The sequence below is a fragment of the Micropterus salmoides genome, unplaced genomic scaffold, assembly GCF_014851395.1.
Source record: "Micropterus salmoides isolate LMB-PRFRI ecotype aquatic unplaced genomic scaffold, ASM1485139v1 Ms_hic_scaffold_3, whole genome shotgun sequence".
In the NCBI taxonomy this organism is placed as follows: Eukaryota; Metazoa; Chordata; class Actinopteri; order Centrarchiformes; family Centrarchidae; genus Micropterus; species Micropterus salmoides.
In genome coordinates this window covers 22,126,909-22,152,270 of record NW_024042261.1, presented here as the reverse complement: position 1 = coordinate 22,152,270, position 25,362 = coordinate 22,126,909, and the positions used below count along the sequence as shown (strand labels likewise).

The 25,362-nt window shown below is 41.0% G+C and overlaps 2 protein-coding genes across 6 annotated transcripts in view; one reads left to right on the top strand and one right to left on the bottom strand.

Moving 5' to 3' along the window:
- Window positions 1-5,086, top strand: part of sept4b (septin 4b) — a 43,096-nt gene extending 38,010 nt beyond the window's left edge. For all 4 annotated transcript variants that reach the window (XM_038694049.1, XM_038694051.1, XM_038694050.1 and 1 more), the window contains 4 exons: window positions 639-735; window positions 852-1,014; window positions 1,530-1,629; window positions 3,352-5,086. In XM_038694049.1, coding sequence (XP_038549977.1) covers window positions 639-735; window positions 852-1,014; window positions 1,530-1,629; window positions 3,352-3,420 — 429 coding nt within the window. In that variant the 3' untranslated portion in view covers window positions 3,421-5,086. The remainder of the gene's footprint in view (window positions 1-638; window positions 736-851; window positions 1,015-1,529; window positions 1,630-3,351) is intronic.
- Window positions 5,087-5,812: 726 nt separating this feature from the next.
- Window positions 5,813-25,085, bottom strand: mnta (MAX network transcriptional repressor a). Of its 2 annotated transcripts, XM_038694045.1 has the most exons (6): window positions 24,527-25,077; window positions 17,567-18,140; window positions 17,230-17,271; window positions 16,794-16,905; window positions 9,055-9,247; window positions 5,813-8,859 (listed from the first exon to the last, which is right to left on the bottom strand). In XM_038694045.1, exons 1-6 carry the CDS (start codon window positions 24,597-24,599, stop codon window positions 8,051-8,053), a joined length of 1,803 nt encoding a protein of 600 aa, XP_038549973.1. In that variant the 5' UTR covers window positions 24,600-25,077; the 3' UTR covers window positions 5,813-8,050. The 2 variants fall into 2 exon arrangements, with proteins under 2 accessions (XP_038549973.1, XP_038549974.1); XM_038694046.1 differs by lacking the exon at window positions 17,230-17,271 and having other exon boundaries at window positions 24,527-25,085.
- Between the last annotated feature and the right edge of the window lie 277 nt (window positions 25,086-25,362).

The window sequence follows — 25,362 nt, the reverse complement described above, 5'->3', positions numbered from 1 at the left end:
TCAAATATATTTATATTTTATTTTGCAGGATTTAAATTTTCAGACACAAAACTCTTTTGTTGTTCTGATCGCATCAATGAGGATCACCCTTTTAGTGATGTTAAAATGAATGTATAATACCGTATAAGACCTTGTCAGTCATCCCATTACTGACTGCAGAGTCTTGATGTGTCAGATGTTCTTTGCTCTCCTGGCATCACAAAGCTGGCAGCGAGGACACAGTCAGTGTGCCAGTGTGTCTCTGTTTGCCTCTGTCCTTGAGTAACCTCTGATAAGAACACTGTGTTAACTGCAGCAGAGAACTGAAAAATGGGAATAAAAGATGGAGGAATTAAAAAAAATAATGAGAAGGGCTAAAATTGAGGATGTTATTTAAGATTAGAAATGGGTATATAGATTATAGATTCAAACAAAACAAAATGAGCAGATATGAGGAAGAAGGGAAAGAGGAGGCAAGTGTGTGTGTATATATATATATATGTGTGTGTGTGTGTGTGTGTGTGTATACATATACATACATATACATATATATATATATATATATATATATATATATATATATATATATATATATATATATATATATATATATATATATTTCATTTTAATTTTATGATCCGTTTTGTTCTCCCAAAAAGGAAAGCATTCCCTTTGCAGTGATTGGCAGCAACACAGTGGTGGAGGCCAAGGGGAAGAGGGTGCGAGGCCGTCTCTACCCCTGGGGCATTGTAGAGGGTAGGCCCGATCTCCTCATACAGTTACTCATTTGTTGCCTTTAAAGATGCTGCACACATTTTTAACTGTTGTAGATATATATAGTATATATTGATCTTAACACTGTGGCTTTGCAGTGGAGAACTCGGCACACTGTGATTTCGTGAAGCTTAGGAACATGCTCGTCCGCACTCACATGCAAGATCTGAAGGACGTGACCCGGGAGACTCACTACGAGAACTACAGGGCCCACTGCATCCAGAGCATGACCCGCATGGTTGTGAAGGAACGCAACCGCAAGTATGCATACACTGACGCTAGGGGCAAGCACACATACTGCAATGAAGTGTAGTAGAAATATCAGGCATTTATCAATTTCAAGAGATAAGAAATATAGGCATTTAAAGACTAATATTTTTGAAGAGAACATGTGTTTTTTTTCTTCTTTATTCAATTTATAGATATTCAGATTTATTTTTTTCAGTTTATTTAATGAGGTTTTTTTAGTCCTCACAGGCAAGTGCAGATGAATTAATCTACACCCTGATTCTCCTATTTGGTATTTTTGCTGTAAAATGTTACAGCCTACAGTCGACAGAGTAGAGTAACTAACAATAGAGTGTCCCTTTACGTGTTGTGCTTTTTCTATATTCACTGTCTTTTACTGCAGTCAGATGCCACAGTCAACTATGATTAGCCAATCACATGTCAGATCTGGATCCACCTAGCCTTTTAGCCAAAACAGTGAACTCAACATTAAAGATTCTGATCATTTTATGTCATTGAACGTCTCTACAACGTGTCTCTCTCTGCAGTAAACTAACCAGGGAGAGCGGCACAGACTTCCCCATCCCCGTGGTGCCAACAGTGGCAGACAACGAGACAGAAAAACTCATCCGAGAGAAAGACGAGGAGGTACGGCACGCCGACCACGAGCCAGACTCGCACTGCCAACGTGATCACAAGCACGACTCTGAGTACAGTTCTGACCACCACGAGCACTCAGATCCTCAGCCCAACCCAGAGACACATTTACGTCAGATGGCTGATGAAGCCCTCTGAGATTTTGTTTTTCTATCACTGTTCTTTAAAAGCACACTCAGGTCATGTTTTCTGGGGTTAACAATGAGTAGCCTCACAAAACATGAATTGGTGTAATTATACATTCAAACCCCTTTTCCCCTGTCCTAGCAAGTCCTTTGGACCTTCAAACCCCTTTTCCCCTGTCCTCACGTCCTTTGGACCTTTGAACTGTTGGTAGGAAAAGAGGTTGCCAGATAAAAATAATGCACGATTAGTTCTATGTGGGACATGCACATAGACCTAGAGTTAGATCAAGGTAATGATATTCCAATTGGTATATGATGAATATGTTGCTTCATACTCGTGGTGTCATCAGAAAATCCCCCTAGCAGCAGGAGCCAGATGACGTTTAAGTCCTTGAAGTCATCATGTGTAAAAAATGTTCAGCTTTTGTCCTGTTTTTCACAACCCCAAGTTGAACTGGGGTTAGTGAAACTTGGCAGGTTCAACTCTGCCCGTGAGCTGCAAGGTATTAATATTGTTAGAATTCCACAATAATTTTCAAATCCCTATCAATTATATCAGGGCTAAATTATGATGAGATATGATATAAGTAGGTTTTTTTTGTTTGAATATTCAACGAAAATAATAAAAAATATTATTCGAGGAAATACCATTAGATTAAATATTATTCCTTTTTGTTTTGTAAGATTTTAATTCTTCACATACAGTGTAAGACCAGTCAATGTTAACTTCCCAGTTAAGGTAACTGAAGATGAACTGAGCTGACATAATAGATAACTGTTACATAGTGTTAGTTAATAATCAAATACAGCTGATGATGCATCTGTTCATGGTGAATTACTACCCTCCTCCCCAATAAATCTATTTATTTTATCAAATAAAGAGATACTTTCTCCTCAGTTGTTTTTATTTTTTGTGTAACCAACATGACAATAGAGGTTACCTGTGAATCATTTCAGTCAAAAATGCAAAATATTACATAGTTCCAACTTCTCAAATGTGTTGCTTTTTCTTGTCTCAAATTACATTTATAAATTAATATTGCTGGGGTTTTGGACAGTTGTTCAGACAAACTAAGACATTTGATTATGATGGGCTGCAAGGAAATCAGTGATGAAGACCAAATGAGCAATCAATTAATTGAAAAAAAAAAAGGCAAATTCATCAATAATGAAAATAAATTTAAATAATCTTAACTATGACACAGTGCTATTTCACTATGTTTTGAGAAAGTGAAAAATGTTATATATTCGACACTTACTGCCCGACAATCACAGCAGAGGCAGCACAACACAAATGATTGTGCTCCTAATATTTCCAACAAATGTTAGAATAAATCTAAAAGAGCAAATATTTGAGTCTTTTGACTGCTGCTTTTGTAAAATTAGATACTGTGTAGTGAAGGTGAAGAGGCAAGTAGAGGTGCCAGTGGTACGCTACATTCGTTCAGCACAGATCACGTGATCTAGAAATACCAGACTGATCTCCCGAGTCTTATTGATTTGTTGTCTGTGCAGTCCTGTGGAAATAATTAGCTTGCATTAAAAGGCTGGTACTAACTAACGCTGGTCTCATCCTCTCTCCTCACAGTTGCGGCGGATGCAGGAAATGCTGCAGAGGATCCAAGACCAGATGCACACTCAGAAAGACGCCTATTAACGCAGGACAGCGATCACACTGTGTACATGTCTCTCTTGCTAACTGGGATAAAAGAAAAAAACAAAACACACCCAGGAAGCCTTTATTCCTCTCTAGAACACTGACGTCCCCCACGTGTCCACCCAACCACCTCTCCACCTCATCAACAGCAGCATGTTACACTTGGATCAGGGACCAGCGAGGAGGTGGTAAGATGTTCTGACATTTGCGCCCTTTATTCCTCTGACGTTATGACACCACTGCGGCAAAACACTCGACCCTCCACTCTACTGTTTTCTGTTCTGTCAAGTTTAAAATGATTAAAAAAGCATTGTTGTTTGTTTGAATAAATCGTCTCTAGTTTGAGGGTTTGTTTAGTCGATGAGTGATTTTTAAATATCTGAACTTTGTTCAGTGACATGCTCCCCAGGATGTGTAATTTTATTTTTACATACGGTAAAAATATGAGGTTTACATGTGGTGACCTGCTCAGATTTTTTTAAAACACATTTTTCTGTTGCAAGTGTTTATTTTTATTATCTCTATAGGTCAACATGCATATATACTGTAATAATTTAATTTTTATATATCCCACTCATAAACATTTGTTCTGCTTATTTTCATCTTTTATGTGCTCCTGGTTTTATTTAACTACTCTGCTTGACATTGTGTATGGATGGCTGTGTCATGTTGATTTCCCTTTAGATGAGGTTGGTTCATTTGATTTCATCTTTGTGTGAGGATTCATTTAAATGTGCATGTTCATCATAGTTGCCACCTCTGCTGCCTGACAGCATGGATGTTAGTGGCTTTGCTCACTTACTGATTGCCAAATATCAACATTTAAAATAATCTACTTTTTACATGACAAAGAAGTCCGTTATTGTTTGGAGAATTCCCCAAAACAGAGTTGTTTCAGAATCTCGTGAAAACTGATCAAGACAGAACCATCAACAGTTCACTTGTGAGAGCTGATGTGAGAATGCCTGTTAGTCCTGACGAAGACTTTGATTAGACAAGACCCTTCATTTGCATGAGTGTCCAAGGGGAGGGTCACATCAAAGGCTGTGCAGTGTATTTATTTTTGCATGTGTTTTGTAAAGGTTACTCAGATTGCAGATCAATGACGTGGTCAAAAGGTTATTTATGGGCAATGAAAATATATTAAGAAGTGGTTTTTTAAATTTTTATTTGGGCAGGTTATCATGATTTCCTCATTTTAAGGGAAGTTGGATGTGTGCTAACCTTAATGTTTATAACCAAAGCCAACAATGACAAACTTAACTGTCCTAAATTTTGAGTTTTCCTTTTCTGAAAGTGTGAATTTTGTTTTGTGTTGACATGAAAAAAGTGTCACAGCTAAGAGTAATGATCAAAAATATCTGAATGAACTTTCATTTTCTTGCTAATGGTTTCTATGTTACAAGTAGACATCCATGGAAGTTAAATGACTGCCATGTTGTGTACCTTTATGTAAAAAAAAGAAAAAAAGGAAAAATTACATTCCTCCAGCTTCTGTCCCAAAATCAGGTGTTACTTTGTTTCTGAATTTGTTTTATATTAAATGTGTCTTTTGTTTATTCTACTTTTTGAAGTATATTTATGTAATAAATTTATAAATGAAATGCAGATGGATAGGACAATATGTAAAAATTCTAACATTGTAATAAAATATGAATATAATTCATGCGTCCATCAGGCATTGGGTTTGCTTTATGTTTTGAAAATGTAAGCACAATTGACTCCTATGGCTTGATTTTAAATTATGAGTTTATAACTTTTTAATTGAATTAAATTACTTGTTAATTAATTATTTGAAATAATTTTATTTAAATAGTTTAGTTCAATTTATTTACTTTTGTTTATATAAATAACTGAATATAACATTACTTTATTGAATTGTAATTTAGTTAAATTAATGTAATTTATTTTATTTATGAATGCTTTAATTGAATTAATACGTTATTGATTTAATGTACCTAATTTTATTAATTTACTGTGATTCAACTGAATTAATTTATTGCAATTAAATAATAATAATAATAAATAATTAAATTCAAAAAATGTATTTATTAAATGAATTTAATGTTAATACATTCAATTCAGTTAGATATTATAGATTTAAATTTGTTTAATTTAATATAGTTCAATTAAATCAAAGTAATTTCATCAGAGTATAATTCAATTGCTTTATGGTAATTAAATCTATGACCAAATTAAACCACTTTTTCATTAATAAGTAAGGCGAATAATGTTAGCATAATTTCTATGGTGTTTTAGGTAGCTTGCTTGCAAGCTTGTTAGACACGGTTAGATAGTACTGTGAAGTACTGGAACTTAACTTTTGTCGAGGATTGCCTTCATCAGTCCACAGATTTTTAATTGGAATCAAAAAGACAAAAACACAGCTTTAGACATTTGTAAACATAATACAATTTATTAAGTATCTTTTTTATAAATGTTTAATTGTACATATTTTCCCCAGCTTTTTACATAATACAGTTAGATCTAAATGCAGCCCAACATTTACAGGCTATATACAACTTAAACTTTCTCCATAGGGAAAATACACAAGTATATCGTTGCTTCTCAAGTATCTGAAACCCTGTTGATTTTTACACATTTTGTTTTGCTACAATATGATTTCAAAATGCATTTGTTCAGGATCACTTGCATAAAATCTGAAGGTGAAAAGGGGGCTTCATCTGTGACAATAAAACCTGAAGTCCCTGCTCTAATCATATTGCATCATAACAAAATACAACAAACGAAGGGGTGAATACTTTCCAAAGTGGCCGAATGCGATATCAACGTTGGAGGTCTATGTAGTTGTCACCCCCTGATATACAGCACTGTACATGGTCCCAGAAAAAAACAACTATATTATCAAATTTACACTGAACAGAAGAAGATATTCTCCAAGTGAAATCTTAAAATACAAAATCCAATTTTAAATGTTACACTTTACATACACAAGGTACTTTAATAAAGTAATTGCATTTTTCTTTTTAAAAAAAGAAAGGGCTTATCTTCTGATGAGTGCACTACTCCACGTCCTTTCACAGGTCAGTACATTCAGATTAAATTAGGAGAGCATGACACGTTGCTGTTCTAGCAGGTGCTATGCTAAGCTGCACGTTTGCTGCTCACTGAGACTAAATTTCACAGTGCTAGCTTTGGAAAAAGTTAGTCTTGGGGGAAAAAACAACACATACGTCAGCGGCTGAAATCACTTTATAGCAATCCCAACCCAAACTTATGAATGACAGAGCTTTAACTCTGTGCCAATAAATCTTAAATGCCTACTGCAACTTGCTGAAGACAGTCCTCGCTTTCAACATAATCTCTAAAATTACAGTCATGAAATGCATTCAAAGCATGCAAACACATCCTACTACCATTTGCCCTGCAAAACAGCATAGAAACACGCTTTATTTTATGGACTTTATGTATTCACATTCTACAACTCCCTCCTGTAGCATCTGACTGACATGAGTTTGTATCGCAGGCGTTTAGTATTTAACAACACACCGCTGTATGTGGCATTTACATTTAACGGGACAAATCAATTCTATTTGGCAAAACTGTTTTAAAATATATTAACAGCTGTGACAACCCCCCCCTTGATCCTAAAACACTCATTTGCACTTGTCGCCCATATGTTTGAAGGACAAATACCAGAGGTTGGAAACTATAAGTGTCCTCCAGTATGAAAAACCAAACCCTGACAAAACGGTGTATTATTTTACCTTAAGTGGCCGTAGTTTGAATGACATCCACCAGAATTATATTTATCTGGAAGATTTTTTAATTGTCACAGGGATTTTCAATCACTCCTTTCCTATACTTTTGACTCCTGAGCTGCTGAACAAGTGAATTGAAAAAAAAAGTGTCCTTTATCACATTGAACACAATCAGCCAGTGGAGGGAGCTATTGGTGTAAGCACCATCACTGAGGACTGCATCTACAGTTCAGGAGCTTGAGTTCAGTCCATGATTTTGCTCCAGCCCTGCAGCATGTGCCTCTGCTGGAGAGGAGGAGCTCCTCTAAATCACATTCCCAATGTGCTGCTGGTTATGGCGGGTCCAGCACTCCCATCCTACACTGTCACAACCCTCAAAACCCAATGCAGCCTCTTGAGTACATATCTGCTAATGGTTTATCCCCAGCTGTCATAGTGAGTCAGACGTGAACACTGTAACCGGGTGCTGTTATGTTACTGGCAATGTAACATTTCCCTATATGAAGCTGTTTTCCGTAAAGCTCATGTAAAAATGACTACTGCTCCATTACCTGCAACAATGGATGACCGGCGAAACATCTGCCCACTGTACCACACACACTCAACATGATGAACCACATGTAGACCTGGCATATCCTAAATCCAGGATCTAAGATTTCAGGACACTGTGGCAGTGGAGTATTGAAAGTTTTTTAAAATTTTGTCTTGGAAATGTTCCTGGCTTTATATCAGCTGTAATGCTTCTGAATGATAGTGAGACTGTGGATCAGCGAGTCGTCCAGCAGCTCTCCTCCCTCATTGTGTGGGGCTCGTCGGTGGCCTGTTCTGTTGCCTGGTCTGTGGCCTATGGTTTGCCCCCATTGAGGGATGTCACCGTCTTCCAGCCTGGTGGTCCTGTATGGAGGTGTTCAGGCCAGCTTCAGAGTGCTGATGGGGAAGGAGGGCATAGTCACCATTGTCACAGGGTTGAGCACTGTCTGACCCACTAGCTGCGGGTGGTGGGTCACCATTTGGGTGCTCACTGCTGTCTGCTTGCCAACGATGGTGGCAGCTGGTTGGCTAGGAACAGTGCCGTTCACCTGAGGGTGGGCGTGGTTTAGGGTGTGGGTGATGTGACCGACCATGGCTGGCTGCGTGACAGCCACCTGCTGGGGATACAGGGTGGGTAGATGCTGGCTCAGGTGAGCCACTGGGTGCACAGTGATGTGGCCGATGGGTTGGTGGCCAGGGGCTAACTGGACAGAGCTGGTGGTGGTGGCGGGAGCCAGGTGGGCAATGTGTTTGGGACCCTGGATGACATGGTTGACTGCTTGGATGACCGAGGGATGGGACACTGAAGCGTGGGCAATAACTGTGGGGTGTAGGTTGGGCATGGTCACCATCTGTGTCTGGGTGGGGATCAGGGGCTGACTGGGGGTGATGGGAGTGCTGGATGTAGCGGTGAGTGTAGGTGGGGCTGCAGGCTTGGACACTGGCAGTGAAAGAGTCACTGGCAGCGGCTGGAGCTGAGGCTGGTGCAGGGTGGCTTTGTGCTGGATGGAGATGTGCTGGGTGATGAAGGAGTTAGTGGTGGTGGTGGGTGCCAGGGTTGGGGTCTGGGTGGGTGTTGTAGTCTTGTGCAGCTCAGGTTTCATGGTGTGAGGCACGGTGGGTAAGGCAGTCTGTGCTCGCGCCGCAGTCTCATCTTCTAGGTCATCATCCATAATGTCTTCACCTTCTGCCAGAGATGAGAAAATTAACTCAGTGTTATTTGAGTCAATGTCATTTTTGCAGGATTTAATTTGACTAACACCTACATTTAAAAAAGGTTTGGTACCGTAGTCTATGGGATGTTTTACAAATTCATATAAGACTATTTATACAGGGAAAGTCTTATAGGCCTCCAGTAATTCCACCCTGACTGTCAGCCTACCTGAAGCAGTGGAGGTGGATGCCTGGTCCTCCTCTGGCTGTACCGTCTGCCGGAGGACTCGGTCGATCTCGATCACATCCATCCACTGGCTCAGCTCGTTCTTTAGCTCTGATAATCGCTGCTGCGTGGCAATCTTCTCTCGGGCCAGTCGCTCCATGTCATGCTCATACTCCTTCTCTTTCCGCTTCAGCGTCTGACAGGAGCAGTATAAGAGTTTTATTAGTGTGTAAAATCACTGAACTGAGTGACTCCATGATAGTGTGAGCTGCCACCACTAAACCTGCACCTTGTTATCAGTTCATTAGGTTCACATGTACAGTGTAACTCAATAATCCAATACAACAGCTCCACAGTAAATCGTGTTTTTGTCAGAGAGGTTTTGATTCAACTTTATTATAACCTTTGAGGCCTTAGTTGGTGAAATATTGATTTATGGTTCCCTCGTGTAGATAATAAGGTTTGATAATTGCACCTAGACTAAAACAAATAGGTTGGTTTTTCTTTGCAACAAGAGCCTGTGTGCAGGGAGCAAAATGACAGAGATACAGAAGCACGAGGGAAGAAGGAGGGGTGGTATGGAAAGTAGGAGGTGCTTCCAGGCAGTGGCTCTCTGTGACCCAGTTTCCCTTAACCTGTCAGCTGACACAAGGCAAAACCAAACAAACTGAGCTGGACTTCCTGTTCCCGGCAACAACACGTATAAACACTATAACAAACAAATGACAACACACTGAGTAAGACGACATTTTGTTCAATATATTATCTATTAAGAACTTATTCCCAAATAAATAACTGCTGGCTAAGGCAATACAGACAGGATGGAGTTAGGCTGTTAGGGATTAGTGTTTTGAAATCGATAATTTATTACATGTGAAGTTTAGCTTGCTCAAACTGTCAAACACAGACTCCAGGAAATTACACTGTGTGAAATCTGCTACCAGCAACCTGATGACTTAGGATCATGAAGCCATTTCCCTAAAGGGTGGACTTCCTGTTAGTGTTCATACCAGCGTGTGTGTGTGTGGATAGTACAATATCTACATGTACATAAATAGCAAAGGGACACAAAAGGCGGGCCTTGTGTAATTCGGCACCTGTCTTTAGTCCTTATCCAGGATTAGAAATGCACGGGCCAAGCGGCCTCCCACTACGGGTGTTTCAGTCACTCACACACACAAATTCAGAGGAAGTTTATATATTGGTATGGCGGTGCTTTTGAATCATGGAAATCTAATATTGTGGTCTAAATTTTAGAGCTTGATAAGCAGGACAAATCATATACTCCAGATCTGTGTCTGGACACAAGTCTTTGTCCAGATGTTCACAAGTGCATGGCACATCTGGAAACAGACATGTGACTCATCTACAGCCACTCTGTCAACTAGAAGAGCCGAAGTCTGAACATGCTAACAGTACCCTTCGTCTCAACACATGATGCACTGAAATATCCCCTTCTTTGGTTGTCATAGAAACAGCTAAGAACCTTTTTAAGAGTTCCACGACCCCGAAAGACCACGCACACCTTCATGTGCCAGAGGTGCTATTTAGTTTTCCCTGATAGTGTTTCAACATGTAAAGATTTCTTTTCAAACTCAACCCATGTGTAATTGTGAAAATGATTCACTTGCATGGAGAATAAATAGAGACACACACTAAGCGCCGATCTCTAAAGGACTGCCAGCAGAGCAGAATGAAATGGTATTTAAGAACAAAATATGTGACACGTGGACCAAAAAAGGGCTGCTTCCCTTTTGCCCTCATGTGTTGGCAGGCAGCCTTATGAGAGCGGCGCCACAACTGTGCATGCCACAAATTATGACTCATGGAGAGACAAAACGCTCCACAAACGGCGAGACCCACTGAACTCTCCCTGTTGCTGCGCTGATGGTGGACAGAGCAAACACTGTGCTCGTCTCTTTACTAACAGCTAGTCCAGAGATTAACTATGTAAACCCGAGAACCGAGTCTGTCGCAGATGGATCCCACATGACTTCATTGCCCTGTTAATCATGTCACCAGGTTGGTAGGACACAAGGTGCCAAGTGCCTTTTTGTTTCTTTGCACATGGCTGCACCCGCTGAGCCTCTTCCCTCCAGAGAGACAAGGCCCCACCTCGGCTTCGCTTGCGTGTGAAAATCTAGTTCAGTACAAGGATAGGCTGCATTGTGTGTTTGTGTGTGTGTGTGTGTGTGTGTGTGGTGGGGGGAGGTAAACACTGCTCAAGTGCTGTCACAAGCAATGCGAGTGCCGAGCACATGGCCCCACAGAGAACGGGAGAGGGAGGGTGGCAGATAGCGAGGGATTGAAAGAGAGAAATACAAGCTGTACTCTCTGACTCACTTTTGCTGCAGACAGCACAAGGCTGGGCTTTCTTAAAGGGCCAGGAGCATAGGAGGCCACGTTGCAGACATGCTGCTCAGCCTGGCTGACCGATCAGGCTTCTGCACAGAGGTCTTATGACAGTGTGGTAACCATAAACCCTTGTCTTTCTGTGCCTTCGAGCTGGAACAGAAAACTTCACATGGTGCCTGACTTCAACAATAAAGAGCTTGTCCGGGGAAGAAATACTTACTTTTACACACAGCTCCTTGAGTGCAAGCTTGTGCTGGTCATAGCTGACTTGATTACCTCATTGGGCTTAGGACTGGTCGATAGTCCAGACCCTGCTTCAGTACATGCACTCCACTTTTAGCTGTGTTGTGGTACTCCGTCAAATAGCGGCTCTTTTTGCATAAAACAACCCTGTGGATCAAGATGTTTTTCGTCTTTCCAGAAAACCCAGAAATCACATAATGTAACAGTTATTGAGTTTGACTGTAGTTTTTCACAAAGACCATGCTAAGACCTTGAAATATTAAAGAGCAGTGACCTCGACTGCCAAGAAAGACTCATTATCTTTAACGTTCATGGCTGAATGAATAAGAAAATGTCAGAGCAATCAACTGCGTTATTAAGGCGAGGTTTCTAAGGAAATATTCCATTATGTGCACAGTGAAATGTCATTTCCTTTACAATGCTAAAAATATATAAACACATATCCATCTTCCTCCACCTGTATACTCAAGATTTTCCCCACCAGATGGCACAACACGTTTCAGACTGGCATTCGAGGCACAAGCAGTGGAGGAACAAGTTCAGTCAGCTATGAGGAGGGAAATGAAGCGCGGGCAGAGTAAACCGAGCCATGTTTTTACCGCTCTATGTTCTCTCTCTGCTGGCAGCTAAGCCTGGTGGTACGGCGAGCCCTGCCTGTTGCAGTGCTGGGTGGGGCGGGGGGGTATTGGGGGGGTGACGTCACGCGGCTCAGGCTAGCCATGTGCTTGCTGCTCATGTGGCCTTAAAAGCTCAGAGAGGCAGGGATAGTGGGAGGGAGGGGGGAGGAGAGAGGAGGAGCTCTAATGCATCGAAGCTTATTTTACAGCTTCGGCTTTTGCAGCATCACTACAGGCTCAGGAACAAGATGTAACACATTTAAAGTAAAAAAAAATCAAACCTAGTATAGCTCTGTTAAAACACTGACACAAAAGCTAAAATAATATAATCTATATTTGCTGAGTCATTTGAACTTCTGGCTGTGGGCCAAACCAGTGACTTTCTGTGGAAAACTGATAAAATTTCCAAATTCCTCATTTCCAAATTGACACTTGAGATGAACAAGCGAGATAAATCAAATGCAAATATGATGTTGAGCCTAAAGCCTCTTATTTGAACCTGTTTTTGTTGTTGTGTGCAGACGGCATTTTTGCTGCCAGCCCAGAGGAGAGCAAGGACACGGGCGGGCAGGGAGGTGTATGCAGCCAGGACACGCGTCTGTACCACCAATGTCGAGACGACAGCGTGTTTTTTTTCATCACCTTAAGTTCCCTTCTTTTACTCCACCCCCTTCAAAACAAAACACCACCAGCCAGGCCAATGAAAACAGACACCTCATGACAAAGAGGCAGCTAAACTGTTCTGACCTAGAATAGATAAACTGTTGCGTATATATATATATATATATATATATATATATATATATATATATATATATATATATATATATTTATGTGTAAAACAAAATGCTCACTGAAGTTGTACAGTTGCCATTTTTTTGCAAAAGTGGGACCAGTTGTGATTTCTCCTCTCGTCTATTTGCCTTAAATATATCTCCTGTCCCGCTCAGCGGCTGATAGGAGTAAAAGGGAGGCAGGTCAGTCTGCCACTCGAACGCAACACACTGAATGTCGTGTTGCCTAACACACAGAGAGGGAGGGCAGAGGGAGATTGGGTGACGAGCTCTGCACCCACGCTGTCCTAGTTTCCCTCCCTCCACACGCAGAGAGGAATAACCAAACTGCTGCTACTCAGAGCGTCAAATCAGCAGCACGCTGTCCTCTGCAAAATGTACATTAGTCCCTGCAGCACACTTGTATAATAAGGGATGTGAATAACTACAGGGTTGGTTCTTTCATAAAGGCATTAAGAGGTCATAACCAAAAAGGGCTATCAGCGTGCACACCAAATATCAGTTATTGTGTAGGCCTGACATCAAACTCCAGTATAACTAGACATACAGTGCCTTGCGAAAGTATTCGGCCCCCTTGAACTTTTCAACCTTTTGCCACATTGCAGGCTTCAAACATAGATATAAAACTGTAATTTTTTGTGAAGAACCAACAACAAGTGGGACACAATCATGAAGTGGAACGAAATTTATTGGATATTTCAAACTTTTTTAACAAATAAAAAAAATGAAAAATTGGGCGTGCAAAATTATTCAGCCCCTTTACTTTCAGTGCAGCAAATTCTCTCCAGAAGTTCAGTGAGGATCTCTGAATGATCCAATGTTGACCTAAATGACTAATGATGATAAATAGAATCCACCTGTGTGAAATCAAGTCTCTGTATAAATGCACCTGCTCTGTGATAGTCTCAGAGGTCCGTTTAAAGCGCAGAGAGCATCATGAAGAACAAGGAACACACCAGGCAGGTCCGAGATACTGTGGAGAAGTTTAAAGCCGGATTTGGATACAAAAAGATTTCCCAAGCTTTAAACATCCCAAGGAGCACTGTGCAAGCGATAATATTGAAATGGAAGGAGTATCAGACCACTGCAAATCTACGAAGACCCGGCCGTCCCTCTGAACTTTCAGCTCATACAAGGAGAAGACTGATCAGAGATGCAGCCAAGAGGCCCATGATCACTCTGGATGAACTGCAGAGATCTACAGCTGAGGTGGGAGACTCTGTCCATAGGACAACAATCAGTCGTATACTGCACAAATCTGGCCTTTATGGAAGAGTGGCAAGAAGAAAGCCATTTCTTAAAGATATCCATAAAAAGTCTCGTTTAAAGTTTGCCACAAGCCACCTGGGAGACACACCAAACATGTGGAAGAAGGTGCTCTGGTCAGATGAAACCAAAATCAAACTTTTTGGCAACAATGCAAAACGTTATGTTTGGCGTAAAGGCAACACAGCTCATCACCCTGAACACACCATCCCCACTGTCAAACATGGTGGTGGCAGCATCATGGTTTGGGCCTGCTTTTCTTCAGCAGGGACAGGGAAGATGGTTAAAATTGAAGGGAAGATGGCTGGAGCCAAATACAGGACCATTCTGGAAGAAAACCTGATGGAGTCTGCAAAAGACCTGAGACTGGGACGGAGATTTGTCTTCCAACAAGACAATGATCCAAAACATAAAGCAAAATCTACACTGGAATGGTTCACAAATAAACATATCCAGGTGTTAGAATGGCCAAGTCAAAGTCCAGACCTGAATCCAATCGAGAATCTGTGGAAAGAACTGAAAACTGCTGTTCACAAACGCTCTCCATCCAACCTCACTGAGCTCGAGCTGTTTTGCAAGGAGGAATGGGCAAAAATTTCAGTCTCTTGATGTGCAAAACTGATAGAGACGTACCCCAAGCGACTTACAGCTGTAATCGCAGCAAAAGGTGGCGCTACAAAGTATTAACTTAAGGGGGCTGAATAATTTTGCATGCCCAATTTTTCAGTTTTTTATTTGTTAAAAAAGTTTGAAATATCCAATAAATTTCGTTCCACTTCATGATTGTGTCCCACTTGTTGTTGGTTCTTCACAAAAAATTACAGTTATATCTTTATGATTGAAGCCTGCAATGTGGCAAAAGGTCAAAAAGTTCAAGGGGGCCGAATACTTTCGCAAGGCACTGTATGTAAATACAATAAAAATGTTTTTACTAGCTTAAATGCACTTATAATAAGCACTGTACATCAGTATAAAAATTACAGTCCGAATACACACAAAAATACAGCAGCTGTTCTCAAATTGCAACACCTGATTCTAGTGTGGGCCAATGGGTGAACTCTCAGATTTCAAACTGCCACCCTACAAGATCTATCTATGATGGGATGGGGGGGGGGGGGGGGGGGGGGGGGGACCCACAGTAAACACTGTGACACGCTCAGCGGCACAGTTACAGTCCAAGCCCGTGGCGGACCTTTGCACCAGCTGTTTACAACCAGGGCTCTCACACAGTGAGCACCCAACTCAAACACATGGTGAGTCAGTTGTGGACATGGCACACATTCCTAATATTAAACACAGAGTCACTCCACAGTGTAGACGGGTCTAAACACAGAGACACAAAAGGCAGGAAAAAACTAAAATCAATATGAGTGACAGGAAATGATTTTGTGGAAAGAAAGGTTTTCAACAGGTCTCAAGCTTTGTCTGATTGTTGGTAGTAAATAGTTATCAGGGACAAACAATGATAAGTCAAACCAGCATCCACTTATCTTGTACTTTGTGTTATTTCAAATCAATTTCAGCGCTGAAACACCACGGCACCCTTTTCTACTACAATGGTGAATGTTTTTTAGGAAAGCAGCATTACATAATGTAAACAACCTGGCTTGGTGGAAAACAAAACCACAGCCACACATCGCCATCTCTCCAAATTCAAAACTGATTATGCAAATCCTGATAATTACAACTGTAATCACACTTCTACTATATGGAGGCACCATTGTTCAGTAGTAAGTATGAGTGCCAATGAACCTGTACAAACATGTCTTTCACAAACATCTGGAGGAATGCAGTAAACAATGATTTTAAGATTTTATTGCTGTACAGACATCTAACTGACTTGTCCCGTATGAGCCTGTACGTAACCTGTGATCCTCAGTTGTCGGTTCATAAGTCCTGCCTCGTTGCAAAAGGTGATCAGGTTTTTAAGATACGGGCCCTTCTGACTCCCTACCTGATGATGTCAGGCTAGCAACTTCAGTGTCTTCCTTTAAATCCTGTCTCAAAACATATATCTATATAAAAGCCTTCTTATACTTGACATTCTATCTAATTTGTTTTCTATATTATTTATTACTGTTACACTAGTTTTTGCTTCTACCAGTGTTTGAGTCCCCTATTGTTCAATAAATGCTTGTAGTGTTTTAACTGTACTCCTTTGTAAAGCACTTTTTAACTCTGTTTTGAAAGGTGCTATATAAATATCAAATGTAATGTGAATGCCAATAAAGCTAATTTGAATTTAAATAAAGTTATTAATTTTATAATTGCAAGAATATTTTGTTTAACCATAGATACAATAAACTAAACACCAATGTTTCTGGCATAGAGTTTAGCTATATGTCGTGTAATAGCAGACTACCCTTTGCTCAAAGAGTTTTCACCAACATTAAGCTGGTCATCATCTCTCTAATCATCTTTCCGGGCTAAAGACTGTCTAAAGATGATGATAAAACCAGCAGCTCACCTGAATGTATCTTAGCGCACTTCTTAGCACACTCAGATTGGAGGTCTTCTTCTCGTCTATGTTGGGGATGTTCTTCTTCAGCGTCTCAAAGCACTCCTTCAAGTGTGCTCGTCTGACGGACACAAGACACGAGAGAGGGGAAATGAGACAGCGGAAATGGTAGAGCCACACTTTGCTTTATTTCAATACAACAGCATTTTCAGTTGGTGGATTGGTGGTTCAATTCTTGACAAAAATAAACAAAAAAAAGATCAAGCTTAGCGTTAAAATTAAACAGTGACATATACAAAAAAGGCATCAGTCAGTTTTAGACAAAAGTCACTGGGGGAAAAAACACACTATGTAACTAGTACACTATTACTCAAGTGTAACAAAACATTTAACCTGAGCTCTCTCTCGCGTTAAGGAGGCCCTATGGTAGACAGGTCGAACCCACCTGTTTTTCTCAAGCTTGTTATGCACCTCTCTTGTGCCTGCCCTGTAAGAGCACAAATGAGAGCACAGTAAGAATTTGGTTTCCAAAAGGGCAATGTGACAAGAATAATCAAAATCAACCAAAGGGGAGTTTTTCTTGCTTTGTTGCTAGCAGATAGTTTAGTGACAATATTCTCTCACGCTTGTCCAATTTAAAGTTTGAGGGGTTTTAGAAGGCTACAGCTCAAAAGTGCTTAAGGACATTTTATAGACTTACGTACTGATTGACAAATAACATCAATTAAAACGAATATACTGTTTCAATAATAATAATGTGAACTTAATAGGTTAAGACTTACCCTCCAGGCCTCTTCTTGCTGTCTAGGTGGCGGCCGTCATCAGGGGGACTACCCCGGCTGATGGGGCCATTTTGTAGAGGAGTCTGCTGGAGCACGGGGCCCGACTGGGGGAGTAAGACGTGTTGCTGTGGGGGTGAGACGATAGAACCGGGGTAGCGCTGAACCAGCTGCTGTAGTTTAGCATCATTAGTTTGGGCGATAAGCTGTGGGTGGTTATGGTGGTTCTGTATCAGCTGCTTGTGGTTGGTGCTCAACACAGAGGTCGGGTGGTCGGGTGTGGGTTGTGGAGAGCGTGGTAAAGCGGCGGCGGGCAGAGCCGCAGCTGGAGAGGAGAGCGTGGTGACAGGCAGGGTGGGTGAGCCTGTCGGGTTGGGAGTGACCACGGGGATGGGGATGACGGTGATGGGCATGGAGGGGGGAGGCAGAGAGGGTTGTATGGGCGCCGGACGGCACTCAGTGTGGCGCTCCTCTGCTTTTGAAACATTGTTGATGTGGATTGTTGAGTTATAGTTTACATCAGAGTGCCTCTGCTCTGCCACCTGCTCCAGACGCTGCTTTTCCTTCAGTTCATCCTCTGTGGAAGAAACGATGCATGTTAGCAGAACAAATATTTCCTCCTGTACACATTTAAAGTACTATAAAAGTACCACAATACAAAATATGAATACACTTTGTTAAATTATTGAGAAACAATCTATTACAGAACCGTGACTTTGATTAAGATATTTTCGGAGAGTATGTCAGGGAGGAAAAAAAACAATTTTCATCATGCACTGAATATAAACCAACAACTGACAAACTATTTGAGAAACACATGGTAATACAACCAAACACACACACAAACCAAGGCCTACTACCTGCAACATTCATCCTGATTGTCCTAGTTAAAGTAAACTGTAAAAGATTTAAAGCTATGGGTTTCTGTAAATGTTAAACTTCATTACCGAAAACTCACGATGTCAGTAGCAGGTTTCTCAACTCAGCAGTAATGCCAAACATGCTCTATCATTAGAGGATAGTCTGTGACTCCCTGTTAACTTCCACGTAATCACTTTCTGTGTGTCAGCGGGAGTGAAAGCGCTTCCCTTTTTCTGCGCTTCTTTGTAACAAGCTTAAAAGTATGTGTGTTTTTACATTTACAAAATCCTGCCAAGCTTCCTGCCATCTCTAAAAAGAAGGCGATTGCTCTAATGGAGGCAACTCGCACTGCAATGTCATCCTAGTCACAATCCACCGGGCCAAGTTGTGTTTGCAAGTCTGTCTACTAACAAAGCCACACACTGAGGGAACCCTTGGCACCAACACGTGTGTCTGGCAATTACTTTGGTAAAAAAGGTATCTGAAAGCATGTTAGCTAAGTCAAGGACATAACACGCTGCTTGTTGTGAAAACTGTGCATGTCGCAATGTAAAGGTTTTGCACATAAAGAGAAAAGTCCAACGGCTGATACCGATTAAAATTGGGACTTGCCTGGACACAATTCAGAACAAGCTTGACAAAACGTGGAATAAAAACTAGTTGGAATCAAAGAGCTTCATCAGCCTTGCCGTACAATGCAAGACGCCCCCTCCATAATGTATGGATGCCAGAGAGATGGAGACAGGGGCTGTCTAGTTGCTATGGCAGCTGTGGTGTTCAGTGTTAGAGACGTCAGACACAAGGTGTTGTCATTAACATCATTATGAAGCGGACCACGGTCACTGCAGCGCTATTGGCCAGCCCCTTCACTGCAGAGCTAAAGATTCAGCAGCAGACTAGACTTATTTACATCTCGGGTCATTTATTACAAGCCACTGTGGACACGATAACGTCACCTTTAAGGACTAATAGAAACGTGCAAACTAGAAACACTGTGTTCTGTGAAAACAAGACTCCATGTACAATATCACGACTGTATATATATATATATATAAATAAAAATGACACAGGATCTGTATCATCATTTCAGAAGACACACTCAGTTACCAATTTATCAGATACAGACAGCCAACCCTCGCAGATACACATGGGGTGGACAAAATAGCAGAAACGTCTGTCAGTATAACAGCACCACAAACTACATCCTCCAAAATGATCATGAAGTTGATTCAACACCTCTCTAAAACAGTTTCATCAAAAACCCAACGCTATAACCTTCATGGCGGCGGGATTTACTGCATGACTGTTGTATTAGGCTGCATTAGTTTTAACTTGGTGATCATAATAAACTGAGTGTACAATACAATAGAGGCACATGTCTGCCTCTTTAATACATTATTTAGATTTAACACAGGTTTAATATTCACTGATATTTTGGCCTTTAAAAATGTTTACATAAACTTCTCTATGTGATAGATACAACTTTCAATATTTGAAATACTTTAGCATATGTATAGCAATCACAGATTAATACCTCCCTATACTGTATTTGTTCAAAGAGTTCAAAGCTAAAGCCCTGCTTTTAAGACACACAAATAAAGGCATGGCCCAACTATTACAAAAGAAAAGGCAAATCAGATGTTACATGAAGCAGATATATTCTTTTTTGTTCATAATATCTGTAAATTTCTGAACAAAATCATTCAAAAGAGGGAGACATTTCCAGCTATAAATAGCTCTGGAGACCAATTTAATATTATCCTAATTAACAGTCAAGTGTGTCACTTTGTGCTGAGTATATTTGTTATGTTACACAAAATTTTGTCTTCAAAGTCAAAAGAACAAGATGTTCTGGTTATGGTGAGAGCCAGCTTTCATATGATGTTGAATGCCCTGTTTAGTGTTGTGGGGCCGACAAACACCAGACGGAGGATTGTGTCTTTTCTGAGAGAAAACCAATGAAATGCTTGTAAAAACAAGAGGGTTTTCTATAGACATTATATAACTGCAGCAGCACAGTGGAAACACTGGCCTACTTTTCTCCACACAGTGACCTGCTCTACAGTAGCAGAGAGAGGGAGGAGGTGGGAGGGGGTCTGCTCTCTCAATGCAGCATGGTGGGAGGAGCAGGGAGAGGGAAGGAACGAGAGGGAAGGAGCAGGAGCTCTCACTCTGAGCCTTTTTGAATTCCACAAAATGTCTCCATAAAGAGAGAACTCCAGTCCTTTTCAGAATCAGTAACACTGCTGGGTTCAGCCATTTGACAAAGTAAAGTCATACATAACTTATGTATTGACTGTTTAAATGTGACAAGACCTGTACAGATTAAGAAATGTGCCTGAATATTTGTCACTTGGCATGCAAGCCAACACAACACAGGACTCACCGACTGCAATTTTCTTGGACGTGCCTGATTTCCTTTCTGAGAACTTTAATTCACTGCATACACAAACATTGTTGTAACTTTTCCAGAAAATTCTTTTTATTCATTAGCATCCCAATTAGCATTAGCATAGAATATGTTGCCGTATTTCTAGTAGGTTATTTCTTATCTCACCATTTTAATTCCACTTAATTCTCCAAGCGTGTGTTGTGAATTCTATTAATATGGTTCATCAAATAAATAAAATAAAAACAATAAAAGTGTGTGTGTGCCAATAAAGCTGAATTGAATTGAGAGGGGTAAAGAGCAAGAGAGAGATTGACAGAGAGGGAGGGAGAGCGTATCTCTCTATATCTGTCTGCTCTGTTGACTTTATTCGCAGGTGGAAGAGGCTTGTTGTTAACAATGAAGCCTTGCTTGTAAAATATCCACCGTGTCCGTGTCTTCAAACATAATACCAAATAAAGTCGCTCTCTCTCTCTCTCTCTCTGTGTTTCACTGCAAAATGCTCACGGTCGGCCAAATATAGCCTAATAAGGCGACCGTTAATACCTGGGTGGCTCGACCAAGTAAAGTCTGTGTGCGGGGAAAGACGGCTTACTTTGGCCTTACAGGTATTACAAATTGTGAGCGTTATGTTTTCCACACTCAAAGCGATAAACTTCCATGGTGACAACATGTTTTAGCTTGTGTATGTGACAATAGTCGGTTACTGTCTGTGCTGCTATGCCCATGATGTAAACCATCATGTGGTGCAGCATGTATGTACATATGACCGGCACAGAATTGGATGTGTGAGGATGATCAGCACAGCCCCCGGTCATGGCCGATCAAGCTGAACATATGTTTGTCGAGTCTAGGGCTGCAACGATTGGTCGAAGTAATCGACGATGTTAACGATAAAAATTAGCCGACTTGAAATTTCATTGTTGATGCATCGTTACACAGAGGCTGTTTAAGGGAGAGATAGCAATCTTCTTATTAAGAACATTTCTGGTTGTTTATTTCTAACTGCAATGCACTACAGGAAGTGCTGGGGGCAGTATCGCTTCCACTTGCTGCCATGACTACTTGACTGTACTACTCACAAAGAAAAAGCATTCACACAAGAAGCAGAAACTAACTGAGAAATAGCAGAACGTTTTTTTTTTGTTTTTACAAGTTTTGTACGCTATTTCATCACTAAACATACTTGAGCGGTTTTGAGGCGAGAAATCAACTGTGTAGAATTTGAATATTGGCAGTTTTACCAAAGTTGATGGCGAATCGAAAATTTGCTCGAACGTTTTCGGGGTTGAGAAGTTCCACATGCGCCCGCGAGGTTAAGCCCTGGAATTACTTGCTTTTGCTTTTTAACAATGCGTAGGCGTAGACAGGCGTCGGCCACACAAACGGCATTGTTCACATACTTGCCTGCGTACTTTGCGTACCTGGAGGATTAAACCTGAATCCACTAGGGGGCAGACCAGGACCGGTGTTCTGACGATCTATGTTGCCTTGTTGAAAAATGCTACCGTAGCGCAAATCGATAGCACAGTCTATCGAGTCGCTCTGCCCTATCGAAAAGTGCTACCTTATGTGTTCCCTTTTCTAATCCCATAAAGGTATAACTCACTAAATATTATGACGTCTTTTTTTTTATTATATTATAACATCATTTCAGGGGTAGCATATTCTGATAGACTGATATCCCCCATCAAATAATGCACCCACTACAGAAATTGTACCACTATACTCACTACATGTGTACTGTAAGGAGATGGGGAGCATGTTGAAATACTATATTATGACATCTTTCTTTAAGATATCAGGGGTAGCATATTCTGATGGACTAATAATGATTTTATTTTTTTGATATTGCTGACGATCAGCCACTGTCTCGACGGCATGCCCAACAGCAAGGTTGCACAGATTTATGGGCGTGGAATCAGACCACGCTTGAGGGTCATACGCTTGCGCAGAACTGCAAAGTAGCACATCTCACCGGATCAACCGGATTATCTTCATTGACAACTTCCGAATTTGCACATCATAAACAAACCAAACATGGCGACACTTGAGCAGGATGTAATTTTTATGAGACATCATAACGATCTCGGTAATTGCGGACTAGCTCCAGGAGTTTTCTGTAAACATCCCGCCATAAATCTCCCTTTTTGAAGACAGCTGTTGACCTTCTTTTGCGTTTATTGGTGGTTGGTTTGCCAACCTGCGGTGTGTGGAACAGTAGATTGCTGCTGACCTGCCGACACACTGCCCCCAAGTTCATGTGCAGAACTGCATCTCGGGGACGTGTAGGGTTAATTCCTGGAGACATGCACAACCTGTGCTCCAAAGAAATGCAGGATATGCGTAGCAGCCATCCTTCGTACGTGAATGTGTAGTAAAAAGCAAGTATATCCAGGGCTTTAGCAGTGCCAGCAATTTAAACACAAACCAATAAGACTTTTAAAAGTCAGTGCCTCATTTTTTAAATACTAAGATAATAGTTACACATATTTTGGAGGGTGTGAAACAGCCACAGAATACAGTAAGAAAACAAAAAGGTGTTCAAACTTTGGGAAAACACTTGGCTATCTCTTTGTGAAAATTAATCAGCAGAGACAGGTTAACATGCATGTCTTTGTTTTAGCGACTGAGCTACACCATGTTTGTCTTGTTGGCGAAATGCACTGTAAATTCGGTTTTCAGAAAAGCAGCACAAAGTTGCTTTTTTAAATATTTTTGTACACAGTGACTCATCTTCTTCATAAACAATCTTTGGGAGGGGTTGCCCAGCACGCACGTGGTGAAAGGGGCGGGGCCTCCTACCAACCCTGCTGTTAACATATGGAGGCGTGGTTGTCTGGTACACGTCATCGACAGACAGTCAAAGCGCCCCACGAGCGCACGAAAGGCTAGGGACTTTGTGTTTTTTTGGGTTTTTTTTTTTGCAAGACACAAACAAGCAGGCTGAATATATACATGGGTAAACGGTGTTATAAGCACGAGCACACTTCACATGTTTAGACAGCATGGATGATTAAAGAACACAGATGCATGTAACGGTAGGGGAAGCCTGAAAGCCAGTCACTTGATCCCCCGGCGGGCGATGTCAGGTCATTATGTAAAGCGAGCTTGGCATTCCCTGCGCCACCGCCCTTTATGTACCCGTGTTTTTTATAAATATTTCGTAGCAGTGCATACAGTCAATCGTAAATCTACTGACAAGCAAAAGCATAAATGGATCCGAGAACTTTACAGTGATGCTATGCAGCCCACCTCTGTAATAACCCTGTGTATGTAGCAGTTTTCAATGCAGTAATTAACCCGGTACTGCAGCAGAACCGTGTATGTTTATTTACTATTTTGGCCAGCTATGATTTAACTAAGGTGACGACAAACTGATAAATGAACCAAAGCAGGAATTATTAAAATTCTGATACGCCTCTGCACTTAAAAACGAATATGAAAGTAAAACTAAAATGTCACAGACTGACCGAAACGCATTCCTCTCAGTAGCTGGTCACATTTTAATTTAAAAGCATAACGTATGTGCTTAACATACTGTAATTGGTTCATGAACGGCGCTGATAAATCAACGACAAACAGAAAATAGAAAATGCATCTTTCAGAGACACGTTTGACTGAGTTGTCGAGTATTTTACAGTTAATATTTCACAGTTCTCAATGTTGGGAAAAAAAACATAAATTATATTTCTAATAAAATATCAACTTACCACGTGCTTTCTGTTGTTGCTGGGCTTGCAATTCCAAAAACTTGGCCGCTTCCAGAAGTGTTTCGATGCTCATTTCTGTCAATTTGAAAAGGCTGTGGCTTAATTTGCCAATAGAAAGGCGATAAAGCAAATGCAAATAAGCGCCCGAGCACTACAGGGAGAGGTTTCCCAGGCTAACGCTGGAAAAAAAAGAGGGTAATCGGATACCCCCTCAGCAGAAACTATACCACTTGCGTAGAGGAGTTACAAACAAGATGGCGCTCAGAGTAGTGGGAACTGGGAACAAATAAGGTTTGTGAATCACGCACCGTTTGTAACCGCCCACGGACAGACACTCCCTCCCGTGCACATCAGAGAGAAACTGAGAAAACACGGAGGGACATGTGGATGAGATTAACAACGGTGTAATATATGGTTGAGTCACGTCCGCCACAGAAACACTCTTACTGTCATTTTTTAAACATGTAACAAAACGTTGCGCCAACGGTCAGTAAGGTTAGTAGCTGTTGTCAACCGCTTTAGCTCAACAAGGGAGCAGTGTTCAATAATAAAAGGTAGGACAGAAACTATAAGGATTTGTAATGACTGAGGGCTTTCTAGATACATTTTCTACTCACACTCTCCGTGTGTCACGTTTGTTAAATTTGTTATGAGACGTTGCCAACCGTCTCTCCGCAATTTACACGTAAGCGTGACTGCAGTACATTTACATCTCGATGGTGTATTGATTGTTCAACCGCCAATCACCGTGAAGAACAACAAGGTATGGCGTCCGCACACATGGATACGAGCGTTGCAGTGTGGTGAATCTCTCCCGCGTCAAAGCTTTTAGAGGC